The 14188-nt window shown below is 39.1% G+C and overlaps 1 protein-coding gene across 18 annotated transcripts in view; it reads right to left on the bottom strand.

Annotated features, from left to right (window-relative positions):
- Positions 1-14188, bottom strand: part of GRIP1 (glutamate receptor interacting protein 1) — an 871453-nt gene that overhangs the window by 95727 nt on the left and 761538 nt on the right. For 10 of the 18 annotated variants that reach the window (XM_063927530.1, XM_063927526.1, XM_063927521.1 and 7 more), the window contains 4 exons: positions 12535-12682; positions 11579-11748; positions 10049-10204; positions 8224-8379 (listed from right to left, as the gene is read on the bottom strand). In XM_063927530.1, coding sequence (XP_063783600.1) covers positions 8224-8379; positions 10049-10204; positions 11579-11748; positions 12535-12682 — 630 coding nt within the window. The remainder of the gene's footprint in view (positions 1-8223; positions 8380-10048; positions 10205-11578; positions 11749-12534; positions 12683-14188) is intronic. The other 8 variants (XM_063927531.1, XM_063927533.1, XM_063927537.1 and 5 more) reach the window with 3 other exon arrangements.

The following is a 14188-nucleotide window of genomic DNA, read 5'->3' as shown; positions in this document are numbered from 1 at the left end:
AAATTTATTCAACAGTCTTAATGGTGGCCACGTCTCAAAGCCGATGTCCAAGAGTTTATAGCAGCATGTCCTAAATGTGCCCAACATAAGAGTCCAAGAATTTCTCCACCAGGGTTTCATCCATTGCCAGCCCTAGAGGTTCCAGCAGCAGATCAAGAGCTTCAACGTCTATCTAGCATCTGAAGTTGTGTACGTAAGTCCTTGGTCAAAACTTTCGCTCGTTATAAATCTTTTGTAGATAGAAAACGTAAAACTGTACCGAATTACAAAGTGGGAGACCAAGTTTGGATTTCTACGCGCAATCTCAAGTTCAAAGTTCCTTCTAAGAAATTTGCTCCCAAGTTCATTGGTCCTTTTCCCATTGCAAAGGTACTCAACCCTGTGTCATACAAAGTCAAGTTGCCACCGTCTTTGAGAATTCCTAACGCCTTTCATACATCTTTACTGAAGCCTTTGATTCTCAATAAGTTCCGTACTACCCAGTCCAAATCTCCTAAAGTTCACTCTTTGCAGAATGAGGAATTTGAAGTTAAAGAGATTGTGGACTTACGTTTCCGATATGGACGTTTACAGTTTCTGGTCGACTGGAAGGGTTACGGTCCGGAGGAGAGATCCTGGGTTTTCTCTGAAGATGTTCAAGCTCCAAGTCTGGTACAGAAATACTTCTCCAAAAATCCTGACAAGGTTCAAAGGTGTTCGGAGACCACCCGTAGAAGAGGGGGTACTGTTACGAACCGGTCTCTCACCTTTGCGGGTTCTGGGGTTCATCCGTTGCCAGTGCGGTTGCTCGCGGTGCTGTGCGCCCGTGTGGGGACACGGCGTGATCAATGGCACAGGTAATGCAGAGTCTGGGAACTGTGAGTGCGGGGACCAAATGGCCTAAGGCACTGCGGTGTGTCTGCTGTATAGGAGGTGGCCATGTTGGAGACCAAATAGCTAATACAGAGCACTTGTGAAAACACCTGTGGGCAGGTGTAAGCCAATCCCGTGCTTGTGCTGCCTTTAAGTAGGCTGGGATTATGTTACTCTGGGCCAGTGCTTTGTTGTATCAAAGCTGTGCTCTAGCTCTGAGCTCTCTCCGTGCATTCCTGTGTGATTCCCGTGGTCCAGATATCGCCTCCGTTCCCAGAGGTCCGTCTGCAGCCTTCACTGCTGAAAGATCCACCGGCTCTCTGCTGTGCTGTCAGTTAATTGCACTCCTATTGGAAATAGTTGGATTCCCAGTGTCCTGCATGAGGTTACCTTGTCAGTCTGCCTATCATTCAAAGTCTGGAGGATTCTGTTTCTCTCAGCTGTTCGTTTGTTCAACTCTGCATTTAACCCATTCATCACCTTGTCTTCTACTACAGTTTCACAGTGATCTCCGGAACCCGCAAGTAACCCAATTCAGTACTTTTATTTGCTATGTTGTCATTACAAGGATAATTCATCACAGTCTCTCAGTTAACTCTCAAAACTCCATTGCCAATTCTTACAGTTAATTCTCCATGTCTGCATTAACCAGTTAAACACAATCTGCAGTTCAGCATCAAAGCTTGTTTATATTTGCTATGTTGTCATAACAAGGATAATTCATCACAGTCTCTCAGTTAACTCTCAAAACTCCATTGCCAATTCTTACAGTTAATTCTCCATGTCTGCATTAACCAGTTAAACACAATCTGCAGTTCAGCATCAAAGCTTGTTTATATTTGCTATGTTGTCATAACAAGGATAATTCTTCACAGTCTCTCAGTTAACTCTCAAAACTCCATTGCAAATCTTTACAGTTATCTCTTCATGTCTGCATTATCCAGTTAATCACATTCTGCAGTTCAGCATCAAAGCTTGTTTATATTTGGACAATCCAACATTTATTCATCAGCTTGTTTTGCATATGTTTCCATGAACATTTCTTTTATTTATTTTTGAGTTTTCTCTTGCATATTATTCCTGCAATACTTCAGTATAATATGATGATTAACAACTTGTCAGTTAACCCTTTACTGAATTGTTATTTTGAATAAATATATGAATCGGAACTTTCTTCGTCCTCCCTGCTTTCTTCATAGCCCAGCACCTACACCTGTGGTTGGTTCCGGGTTAACGGATTCACAAAAACACCCGGACCTGACATAGGGTTTCTGTTGCTACCGGTCTAAAGTCTGCAATTTCAGTTCTCAATTTTTTCAAATCACTCCCAACCTCCTCGATAACTAATAGAAGTAAATCAAAGGAGCATTTATTTAAAATAGAGCACCATTTGCTGCAGAAGGCAGGATTTCCTCTCCCAATCGTGGGGATATTATTGAGGCGAAAGCCTCTAGGGATCTGTTTCTTACGGTAATAGTCAGATAAGAACTGCCCGTGCAGCAAAAGGTCTATTTCTCTTTTTTCCAAATTTAGTAGTTTATGATATAGATCCAAGGCACCTTCAGCCGGTATTTGTTCAAAATCATTAAATTCTGATAATACTCTCTCCGCATCATCATCAGTGAATACTAATATCTCATGCTCCGCTGCAAACAATAATTCAGTTGAAACAAGGCCTTCCATTTAGATGACCTTCCATTTAGATGACCTGTACGTTATTTGGTGGCAAAACAACACTAACAAGTATTACCAAAGTATCATGCACCACCAATTAGGCTCCAAAAAGTAAATACAAATAAATAAATAAAAATATATAAATCAAAAAATACAAAAACTCAAAAAAACAAACAAAGTAACTCAAAGAAAATATAAACTGAAGAAAAAAGTCCACTATCGTCACTGATCTTTAAGGTTCACTAGTGTAATCCACCGGAGAATCAAAGTTATCCCAATATATTCATCAGTGTAAAAGTTCCATTTCAGTTAAAAGTATACAGTCACTGGTGCAGGACAAAATTTGCAAGCAACTGCAAATCATCTTTATAAGCATAGAGGGTCCACACTCACGTTTGCATATGAAGCAAGTGCTGGGGTGACTTCCAATGAGAGAGAAAAAATCCCACTCCAATACAATTCCAAATTAAGGGAGCACACACCAGTCTTCAAGTAAAAAAAAGGTAATTTATTCAGACCATCAGCATATAGTTTATGTCGATGTTTCGGTCACAATTCTGACCTTTGTCATGATACCAGTGCAATGAACTAGTGTTACCTATATACCCGTATAGGTCCCTCCCTCCAATTAATCACAGCAACCCCCCCGCACCCACATAACAAACAGTTACACACAGTAAACATACAACACTGTGTGTAACTGTTTGTTACCCCCATGTTGGTAATCACTCACTTACCCACTATTGCAGCCACCATCAAGTGTTCATACAGTGAGAATCAATACACACGGTGTGCGTTCCACCACCGACCGCACTTCCGGTCTGTGGAACGCAACTTCCGCATTGACATACGGGACATTGTCATAGTGTAGCCTCTAGCCGCGGGTCACGTGATCGGCGCTACAAGGCGCTGCCTAGCAACAGATACATCAAGGCTTCATGCGTTTCACCATAGACCGAATATCCGGTCCGTGGGACGCAGGGAGCCACTGGCCACATATATATATATATATATATATATATATATATTAAAAAAAAACTTAAGATGGGCACATTTTACATCATTATTTGGTACAATGTTATTTTTTATTATATATTAGGAATGTAGGCAAATGGTGTAAAACAGTTTTTTTTTCTTACTCATAATTATTTCAGATTTATCTACAGATACAAGGAACTGCAAAGGGGGCCATATTTGCACCAAGTTATTCACATTTATGTATGGAAAAATAGTCCCCATATGAAATGAATCTGAAAGAAAAGAGTAATAAAAAATAAATATAAAATCAGTGTGGGAACTAAACACTCAATTTATATAATTGCCCACAAGTTTAAGAAAACAAGGATTAGGGTACACTGAAAAAGGATTGCTCACACATGGTGTTTAAAAGCACTTTTTACAAAAATACAATAAAATCCTCAGTTATATCAAATTTTAGGAAATTAAAAAATATTTCCAGATCAGAGGAGGAGATAGAAACTACCATAAAGGACTTCATACACATATTGATTTTGGGTGTTTGAACTTAACATGATGGATAAAATAAAGCATGTGTAAGCAAGTTTGAAAATATATAAGACTACTTCAGGAGAGATTATTTTATCATCTTGTAAGAAAACTGTGTGGAGTACTAGTTTATGCCCTGTTGTGTACTTGTAGGTGTATCTGATTCCAATCACCTACATCTATTGCAGGAAAAGAAAGATGGGCTGAAAGTGATTGGCATGCCAAAACTTTCACCAGTACTTGGTATGAAAGTCAAACATCTTAAATCTCAAAATAAATAGAACTGTTTAGCTGACAAGTAAAGATAGTAATGTTTATTATGAGCAGACACATTTCTGTAGCAAAACCAGCACCCGCTGTACACAATGGCACTGAAAATGTTCTGTTTACAATAAAATGCTCAAGATGAAAAGTCAATTAACGAGCTAATAACTACTAATTGGCATTTTGGTGTTCCAGTCATTCTTTCAATTTATGTAAAGTCAAGTCCTCCTCTGCAAATGGTTATACATTAGTGATAATAGCAGTAAAATGAACGAAGAAACGTGTTTTCCATTAAGATGAGTTGAGCGGTAACTCATGTGCAATACTTCCTCCTTGATGCTCAGAGTACCCCTGCTTTGCGGAAACATCAAACTGCCAATATGGAGAGCAAATTGCTTTTATTATTTGTGTAGTGTGTTTTAATAAATGTACAGTATTTTACCGCTAAATGATGCTCAATGTACTGATTGATAATTATTATTCTCTATACTACACATAAATATAAAGATAAGCATCTATGGTTGTCAAGATATCACCATGGGTCCCAGACACCGAATCCCACCTTTCTATGACTTGGGCCTGTTACACAATACTTTTTATTTCAGATAAATTGGAAGAACAAAGAGAGTGAGAAACGCCCACTTGCTCCTTGAAACAAGCATACTGGATGAGGAGGGTGAAATGTGACTGGGGAGGATATAATTAACATTCCGACATATGGGATGCTAGCTGTCAGGAGACCGGCGCCGGAATTCCGACACCTGTCAGAAAGCCGATGCCGGAATTCTGACCATAAGTATCTGGGGGAGGTTAGGGATAGGCTGCGCTGGGGGGTTGTGAGTTAGGGTTTGGCTACAGGGGAAGGGTTACGATTAGGTTGCAGGGGAGGGAGGGTTCGGGATGCTGGGGTCAGTATTTTGACTGCCGGCATCCTGACTGCCAGCCTCCCGAACCCAACCCGACTGGGGAACCAGCCAATGCCGCAAGTAGAGTGTAGAAATTAAGGGAGAATATGTTTGTTTGCTTTTTATTTACTAGGTTAAGTACAACTTTTTATTTCTATTTTTGTTGTTTTAGTTGGAGCTATCATTTAACCACTTGCCTGGCATGGTCGCATCAGATGTGACCACATCAGCAAGTATTTTATCTGACCTGGTCACACAGGATGCGACCAGTCAGATAGAGAGTGTTAGCGGCTGCAGGGAAGGGAAACTTCCCTCCGCTGCTGCTCCCAGAGGGACCAGAAGGACCCTCTGCCTCCCTGCACCCTCCCCTCAGTGCTGCCGTGCTGCCGATCATTGCTGATCCGTCAGCACGGCAGGACTCCCCAGCCCAGCGGCTGCAGACAGTGCTGAGAAAGTGTAAAACAACACCCCCGCCCCCCCTGTGTACCTTGCGGCTGTCTCGGTTGTTAAAAGTAACATCACAATGTTATCGATGTTCCGATGTTACCGATCTTCACGACCGATGTTTGAGACAAATAATTTTATTTTATTTTTTAAATTAAAAAAAATTTATAATAATTTTCATTAAAATCATTTTGGATAAGGTGAAATTCATGTCCTTAACCTAATTCGCTCATAAAAAAACTCGACAATTTCTGAGCGGTTTTTGGGGAAAACAAACATCAGTTAAGTGGTTAATAAGTATGTTACAGCCTTTCCTTTGATTTTCACAGATTTTACAGGTTTTATTATTTAATAATGTCATGATATATATACACACGCACACACACTACTGAAAAAAAGATATGAGAGGGTTGTATGGGGCCATGTGCAACAATCGGAAAAGAATAGGCAGAATTACCTAAACTATAGAGTTTACAGAGTTTAGCTGTAACAAGGGCCTTTCAAGGGCGTATCACTTGTATAGCTGCCTTGGATCTGATGAGCTATGCAGAAAAGCAATTGTAGTGTGAAAGGCTGTAGGTTGGAGGTGCTCCAACCACTCTATCATGAAGGTTAAAGCTGCTTCATAATTTAGAAGGGATACTATGTAAACTCTTGCAAAACAAGATCATGAAGTTATCATCTCTCTGGGAAACACAAGTATGAATAATACTATTCAGGAATATCTAAAACCTATATTTTCTAATAAATCAGATTTTCTAGAGCGTTCACCCCTAGTATTATTTGTATTCATCTCTTATTAATTGAAAAATATGTTAATTTAATTATGCATTGTTTAATTGCCAGCATAACTCTGAGACTTGCCACCTTTATCAAACCTGACCTTTTCCTGCTACATTTTCTCTTTCCTCTTGAAATGTGTGAAAGCTTCTACTGCATGAGACAGTCATTCCTATACTGCAAGCATGAGAATATTCACATCATACTGGAGATATTTATCAAGAGATTAAAACCAAAGCATTAATAATAGCTACAGTATGTTGCCTTCATCTTATATAACTAAATCGTATGCATGTATGTACTGTATCTATCTATCTATGCATGTATGTATGTATTTTTGTGTATACAGACACCAATACTACTGTACGTAGTAAAGAATCTAAAAATTCTATGAGGGGAATTCAGTTAGAGGTGAAAAAGGGTGTTTAACGCCCAAAGCTATCCAAGTCCAGCCATTTTTCACCCGAGCCCCTTGTTAACCCCCGTTAGCATGTGAATGACCATTAACATAGACAATCCTTGATAATTTAATGGATTCATTTGAGAACATGGTTGCGGCACCCGTTAACACACTGGTTATCAGGGATTTTTTTCCGCTCCTGCTGAGGCTCATTAAGAAAAAAATCCCTGTTAACACCTGCTTTCAGGGTAATGGGCTAATTGGGGGATCAATTAGCCCATGCAGTACGATAATTTAATAAAAGGCAAATTTTAAATCGACAATACCATTTGAATTTTAACACTTTCACAAATGGTACAAAAACAAACAAATGACATTGGCCCTCACCAAGAGTTGGGGGCATATATAAGAAAATATGGAAATGCTCATACTGCAATTGTACACCACAGTAATGAATGAGATGTGACATAGTTTAACACATGTTTAAACTAGTAAACAAAGGATAAGGGTGTGTTTGAATTTAATTACATTTTAAATGAAAAGCGAGACTGTTGAATTTATTAATAACACTGTCTTGTGTATATTGTAAGTAATACGGCTACTCCATTTTTAGGAGTACAGTAAGTACACACATTGGGGGAAATGTATACTACCTTCTGAAGAGAACAGGTGGATAAGTTGCCCATAATAGCAAATCAGCTTCTAGTTATCATTTATCAAGTGCATATGAAATGCTAGCTACAAGCTAATTGGTTGCTACTGTCAACGTCTTCACCTGTCCTCTTTATAAGATTTGTTAATCTCCCTCTTTGGGGTATATTCAATACCTGTCGGATCCTTTCCGACGGAAAGGATCCGAGAGGTCAGTATTCAGTGCCGCGGCCAAACCCGACAGGTTTCGCCTATTCCCGACACTGCCAATCCAACTTTTTTTTAAGTGTCGGAAATGGGGCTAAAACCTGTCGGGTTTGGCCGCGCTTCCGACAAGTCGGATTTCCCGACTTGTCTGGAAAAACGCGGCCCTAATGAATAGGTCTGAGCCCCTTCCAACCTAAATCTGTCGGAAGCTGCCATCTTTCCGACAAGACGGCAGCTTCCAACACTTATTGAATACACCCCTTTGTGTCTACTATTTATTAGGACACGTCCAATCCATGGTATGACATATTATACAAGATAACTGTATTTCAGTTGCTTTAGCACTGAACCAGTAATTCAGTTGTTGGATATTTGTGCTTTGTTATTCTTATGAAGATGCATATTTTATACATGTTTTGCTTGGTCTTTAAGCAGGGACATACATATACGTTTTTAAAAGCAGCCATACTCCAGTATTATGATAAGAATTGCTACAAACACTGCACAATCACAGGACACTATAACTGCTACATAACTTACATGAACTTTTAAAGTCCTTCTTCTTCATTCTGCGTCTCATCAGCGTCCCTCGTGGGCTGGTAGGGTAAAGGCTGCGAGGTAGGGTCCCCGTATTGAGCGAGCTCAGGCTGTATGCACTCATGGAGGTAGGAGAGAAGGACGAAGATACCAATGCTGCTGCAAGAAAGAGTCTATATAGTACACAATGCTCAGAAAGCCTGGGCCTGGCGTGTGGCAACACTGCTAAGCATCCACTGACACTTTGCTACAAGCCTGTACTGCATAATAACACGCTGCATACCTTTATAAAAACAAAACTTGGGCAGATGTGAAAATTATTTAGAACATGTAAACGTCCAAAAATAGAATACTGACTGAAGTCATACTTTATGTGCAAAGCCCACTGGGTCTTTAAACCAAGGCTTCCGCAGCGTGTCTGGTAAGCATATACTACTATGGTGTGTTGAGTTGGAATAGTATTTGTCATTGTTGTTAGATGTTTTTGTTTTAAAAACATTATAAAATGTTTTTGACTCGTTAACAATGAGCAGTGAGTACGTCTACAAAGCTGAACAAATTTGAAGAAATCTAAATAGAATATATAATTTTTCATAACTTGTTAAACAGCTTGTCAAATTAGATTTTACTGCTTTGAAGAGAGAAACACGTTGGTCTTTAATAAATAAACCCCAACCTACATATGTATCATAAATAAATCTGCCATTAAGTAACATTAACTGTAGTTAAAGCTTAAACAGTTTGCAGCAATTTTCAATGTAGGGAAACAATTTATATTACTTGAAAAGCATAGAAAACGAGATTCTTCTAATTTATACATATCACGGATAACATCAAAAGAAGTACTCCATCACAAACCCTTAGGAATCTCACTAATGCACCCGCTATGCTAATTTCTAATTCCAGTTTTCATTTGACAAGTTTCATACTTATAACTGATCTTGTACATCTGTTCTGCAGATCTCCAATCTATCTGATGATCTCCAGTATGAAACGTCAGCAAGCATTATTGAGCTCTGAGTGATGGCCACATATAAGTGTACGCATTTTGACACGCAGCTTGAACACGCTCAACACAAACCCCTCTGTGTGCTCATTAGATATGGGCAGAAGGGAAAAACTAGTGACTAGCAAATTAATCATCTTTTTCAATATCTCACTCAAAGTGGCTACTGCAAAATGTATATGACCAATTCCAATGTCTCATACGTATGCAGCAATATAACAGTGTGAGAAGTTTAGGACCTCGCCCCTTAGCCTGCTACAGTGTTGGGACTGGGGCATAAGGCCCACCGGGAAAATGCTATGACTTTGGGGTAAGGGGGGGGGGCATGTTTTAGGGTGTAGCTAGCCACCACAGAAGTTTGGCTAATGTAGGGTACATGGTCTAGGCCCATTGATAAAAATATATAGTAAATACTGCTAGTGCATGTGTACCAGGTTAATAACAGGAATGCACTGTAGAAAATTCCCCATAGTCCTGTGCAGTATAATGTAACATATGTATAACTCATGTTTACTGTCTGGTATCTGATCCCTAGAGGAGGAGGTTGACCCACAGGCAGTGGGGCCCAACGAGAGATTCTCTTGTTGCCCAGTGTGCCAGTCCGACTCTGGCCTGCTGCATGGGGTTTGTTGTACATTCATTTACAGACCATAAAATGCCTAAAATCTGATATCTGATCTAACCAGCAATTAGGTTCTTCTCTTTATGGGCTAGTAGGGAAAGGTGCAAAATAAAAGCAATGCCTTAATGCCTGAGATGGGAAAGCATGAGTAAAAGAGAGGGGTAATAAAGGAGAGGCAGAAAGTAAGGGTGGCACATTACGAAGGAGTTTTTGAGGAGGTGGTTTCTGGCATTTCATGGCTGGCGTCCTGCAATGGTCAGGGTGGTAGGTGTTATAATGTTGGTAGGTGAGGCGGCGGTGGCTGTTGGCAGAGCTGTCCCATGAAGGTTGCCTTTCGTTGCTCCTTTGAACCTTTACTGCCCGCATGAAGGGATGACAGGAAATCAGGAAAAAGAAAAGAACCAGAAAAGAGGGAAAGGTAACTGAATTTTAATGAACAAAAGTGAAGTGAGAGCAGTTAGCAAGGAAATCAAAAGCATCATGCCCTAAGCTGCCAGCACTCACACATTACATAAGGGGATTGCACAGGACATACTAAGTGCTATATCAATGGTTTTAATTATAATGTCTTATTCTATAAACATTCCAAGTTATAGAAAACATGTGACTAAAATGTGCTAATAGCTACATTGGTAGTAATCATACACAACTATGGAGCACGTAATAAGAAGCAGTTATAACCACAGTACACACGCTAACGTGTACATTATACCACTTTATATTTATAACAACCTTCTGTTGTACATTGAGATTGTATATGTTTTACTGTACGTGAACAACTGTGCATCCAGAGAATCTAGAAGACAATCAAGAACTCAAGACATATATATTATAATTTTCTTTTTATAGTTAACAAAATTTGACATTTTTGTATTATACTAGACTTTATATTTTTTAAATGCCTTTATTTCAATATGGTATTAATAAGTGGATGCTTCGTTTTTAACAATATTTAAAAATGATTTGTCTTTTTAGAACTTCCGTGTATTGTGTATGTGAATGGACTTATACAGTAAATCTAAGCTGTAAAATATGAAAATGAAGACTAAGCTACAACAGAATGTGGCTTTTATATTAGAATACTCTTTTCCCACGCACACAGCCTTCATATCTCAGAGAAGCATTTTGATGCTCAGTTTAAAGGCTATGAATCCCAGAAGGTCAAATGAATAAAAAAGCACATTCACAGTTTGCAGGATAAAGTAGAAAATAATCAAGACAAAGTGACAAAGATGACAGGAAAACAACCATCCCCCTAGCTTCTAGAGATCTCATGCCAACATATACAGTCATTTTCACCCTCCACTGGGCTCTGCCTCATGTTACTTAGTCAAAGACCAGTCTGAAACATATCTATTGATCATCCACAGAAGAGTTTTGTCATTAGCCTAGACGTAGCCCCTGACACCAACATTGATCCTGTGGAGAAGGAGTCCTCAGATATATGGGATGATGCCTATTCAAGTGATACACCAAAACAGTGCCCTGGTTATCCTATAGCCCTCTAGAATGTAGAAATAACCTAACAGTCTGTGACGGAAGTTTCTGTACTAATGGAATTTGTTCTGCCAATGCCAGGGTTAGGGGGTTAGTAATGCCAGCCCAATCTTCCGTAATGGCTCTCAGAGGACAATGTGTTAGTAATGCTAACATAGTTCTATTGTAGAGGTCTCCTAAAACACTGGAGGTTGCCCAGTATGAACAACACAAAACTATACAGATTATCTTACCGTGATCTGGCCCTTTTAGTGCCAACCGGGTTTGATGGTAAGGAAGAATCTCTAGTTTCACATTTTCAGAGGTGCTTGCTAAAAGTTGTGTGGCTTCTGCTAATGTGCAATACTCCATACTTGTTCCATCCACAGACAGGATGTGGTCCCCAATATGAAGAGCACCACACCTGAATAACACCACCATAACAATGCGCTGGTTAATGTTGTGGTACGAAAAACAAACATATTTTCATGTACTCCGAAGTATGTTACTATTTTATATCAACTCTTTCTATTAATATGCAATTCGGATGCATGGTCACATCTCCAAATTATAACCATACATAAGTGTCCTGATACACTGTGGCTTCAGTCGTGCCAAACAGACTCACTCTGTGAGCCAGTCCTGGGCACTTTGGCCGTGCCAAGCATCTTTTTTTGCCAAAATGTGCATCTTATATGCACAAAGAAACCACTCAAATCAACAAAACTACTTTGCTAGATTGCAATGATTAATTTGATACGTGACATTTGTACATCTGTGTGCGAATGGGTCTGAATCTGTATACAAATGTGGCTTTTTCTCATGCAAAGTTCCATTATGCTTCATCTGAGACAGCATACGCATTTAATATTCCTGTGCGGTTAAATTTGCAGGTCAGTGTTTCTAGTACACTTTCTCTGCGTCTGCTATGTGATTAAAACGTGGCTCAGTTGCGCCGGGCGTCTCACGCTATGTGAAGTTAGGTTTATGAGAGTACACGTGTAAATACCGGAAATAATGGTCCTGTCTTAAAATACTGACTGATGTTGGCATTAGAGGTCATCATCCTTTTGACATTTTTTTACGCGCTCTATTTCAATGCGCAAATGTTAATGTTTTGAACCATTTATTCTAAACAAATTAGAAATCTCATTCAGAGCAGTATGTACGAAACAGTAGAAAACCAAACTTAATAAAATCATGTGCTTACCTGTCCGCAATACTCGCAGATTTAATCTTGTCAATAACAATGACCTGTTTGTTGCAGTACATAGAGGTAGTTAGGGCTACTCCAAGGTTGGAGCCTGGAGTTTTGGCAACTTCAACTAGAAGTGGACCGGAGGCTGTAGACACCGAGTCTGTAGAGGATGAGGGGTGAAAAAAATCATGTTACTTTTCTTTTTAATTTAATTAATACTGACCAAATGTGCTGTGATTCCATATTATGAAAATGCTGATCACTTTTATTCTGAGGTTATTCATATTTATAGAATTTAATATTTAAAGTTACATTACAAACAAATCCAGCAAATACGTATGAGTAAGGTGCAGCAAAATCCCACCTACACAGTGGTGCTCATGTTTTAAGGCAATCTGAGAAGTGAAGGTGACCTCAAAGACAGGTAAGTGTATGCAGATATAACCATGGCTACGACAGCTTGAACTATAAAATCAATGGTCTTCCCAAATACACAAATGACTGTAAAAGCTGGCCTTTAAAAAAACATGAAATGTAAAAAATGAAGTGGCGTTAGATGAAGCCACACAGACAGCAGGCTACAGGAATTAATCCATTTTAATATAAATCAGACCTAATTGCTCTTTAGAAGCAGCTGTTATCAAGCTGAAATTATAAAATAAATTGGCCATCTCATGAGAATAGATTATTACTTGGAAAAAGACATCACTCTGGGAATGTGCCTACGGAGCACGTTGTGTCCTGTGCAAGTGTTTATTCTATTAGTCAAACTGTACTGATGCCTCTGATGAAATGGTGCAAGACACAAGCTTCTTGTGAACATAGTGATCCACTGCTTCCTCATCCAGACCAGTCCATGATGACTGGTATTAGTGTTGGACTGCTTTTTAGAATTACAACAATTATAGGAGGTGTACCGCCCAGGGCGCTAGTATGACAAAATCTTTATAAAATTTTAAATAATTTTTAACATTTTCCATCTTTGTTTTTTGGACTTGATGTGCTGTTTTATTATTTTAATATTTTACCCCTCCTATTTGGGGTTTTTGTGATTTTACTACTCGCTGGATACAATTTTTTTTCTTATTGAAGACTGAAAAAGAAAAAGATACCTTTATGTGCTTTGAAAATCTCTACTGATAGTGAGTTGGGTATGCATATTACCATTTTCCTTTACTTGAGAATGTTTAAAGATACCTTGATGTGTATTGCACCTTCTATTTTTATGCGAGTTTTGGTACGTCTATACACCTGCCTTAAGAACTCATATATATGACCCATAAGTACGTGTTTCAATAAGTTTTGCACTATTGTGTTACGTGTGAAAAATCTATACTACACATTGGATATTTTGCTTTCTTTTTGGGACCCATCTGGAGTTAAAAATTGCATCTGGTCTGGTTGTATGAATACCATAGGATCTCTCCAGATAAAGATACCTTGATGAGCTTCAACTTACCTGCAGAACTGTGAGTGGGGTACGCCTTCTTCTCTTCACCCAAAGATACCTTTATATGTTTACTCCACATCATTATTCAGTAAGTGGGGTACGCTCTTCACCGTGTAAGTTCACTTAACGAAACACTTGGCAATAGGAATAGTATTGTAACGCATGGCACATCTATCTACTAGAGATGCGACATGCTGTTTGAAATCACCTTTTCAC

This window comes from Pseudophryne corroboree, chromosome 6 (genome assembly GCF_028390025.1).
Source record: "Pseudophryne corroboree isolate aPseCor3 chromosome 6, aPseCor3.hap2, whole genome shotgun sequence".
In the NCBI taxonomy this organism is placed as follows: domain Eukaryota; kingdom Metazoa; phylum Chordata; class Amphibia; order Anura; family Myobatrachidae; genus Pseudophryne; species Pseudophryne corroboree.
Note: the sequence above shows the minus strand (reverse complement) of the source record. Positions and strands in the feature narration are given on the sequence as shown.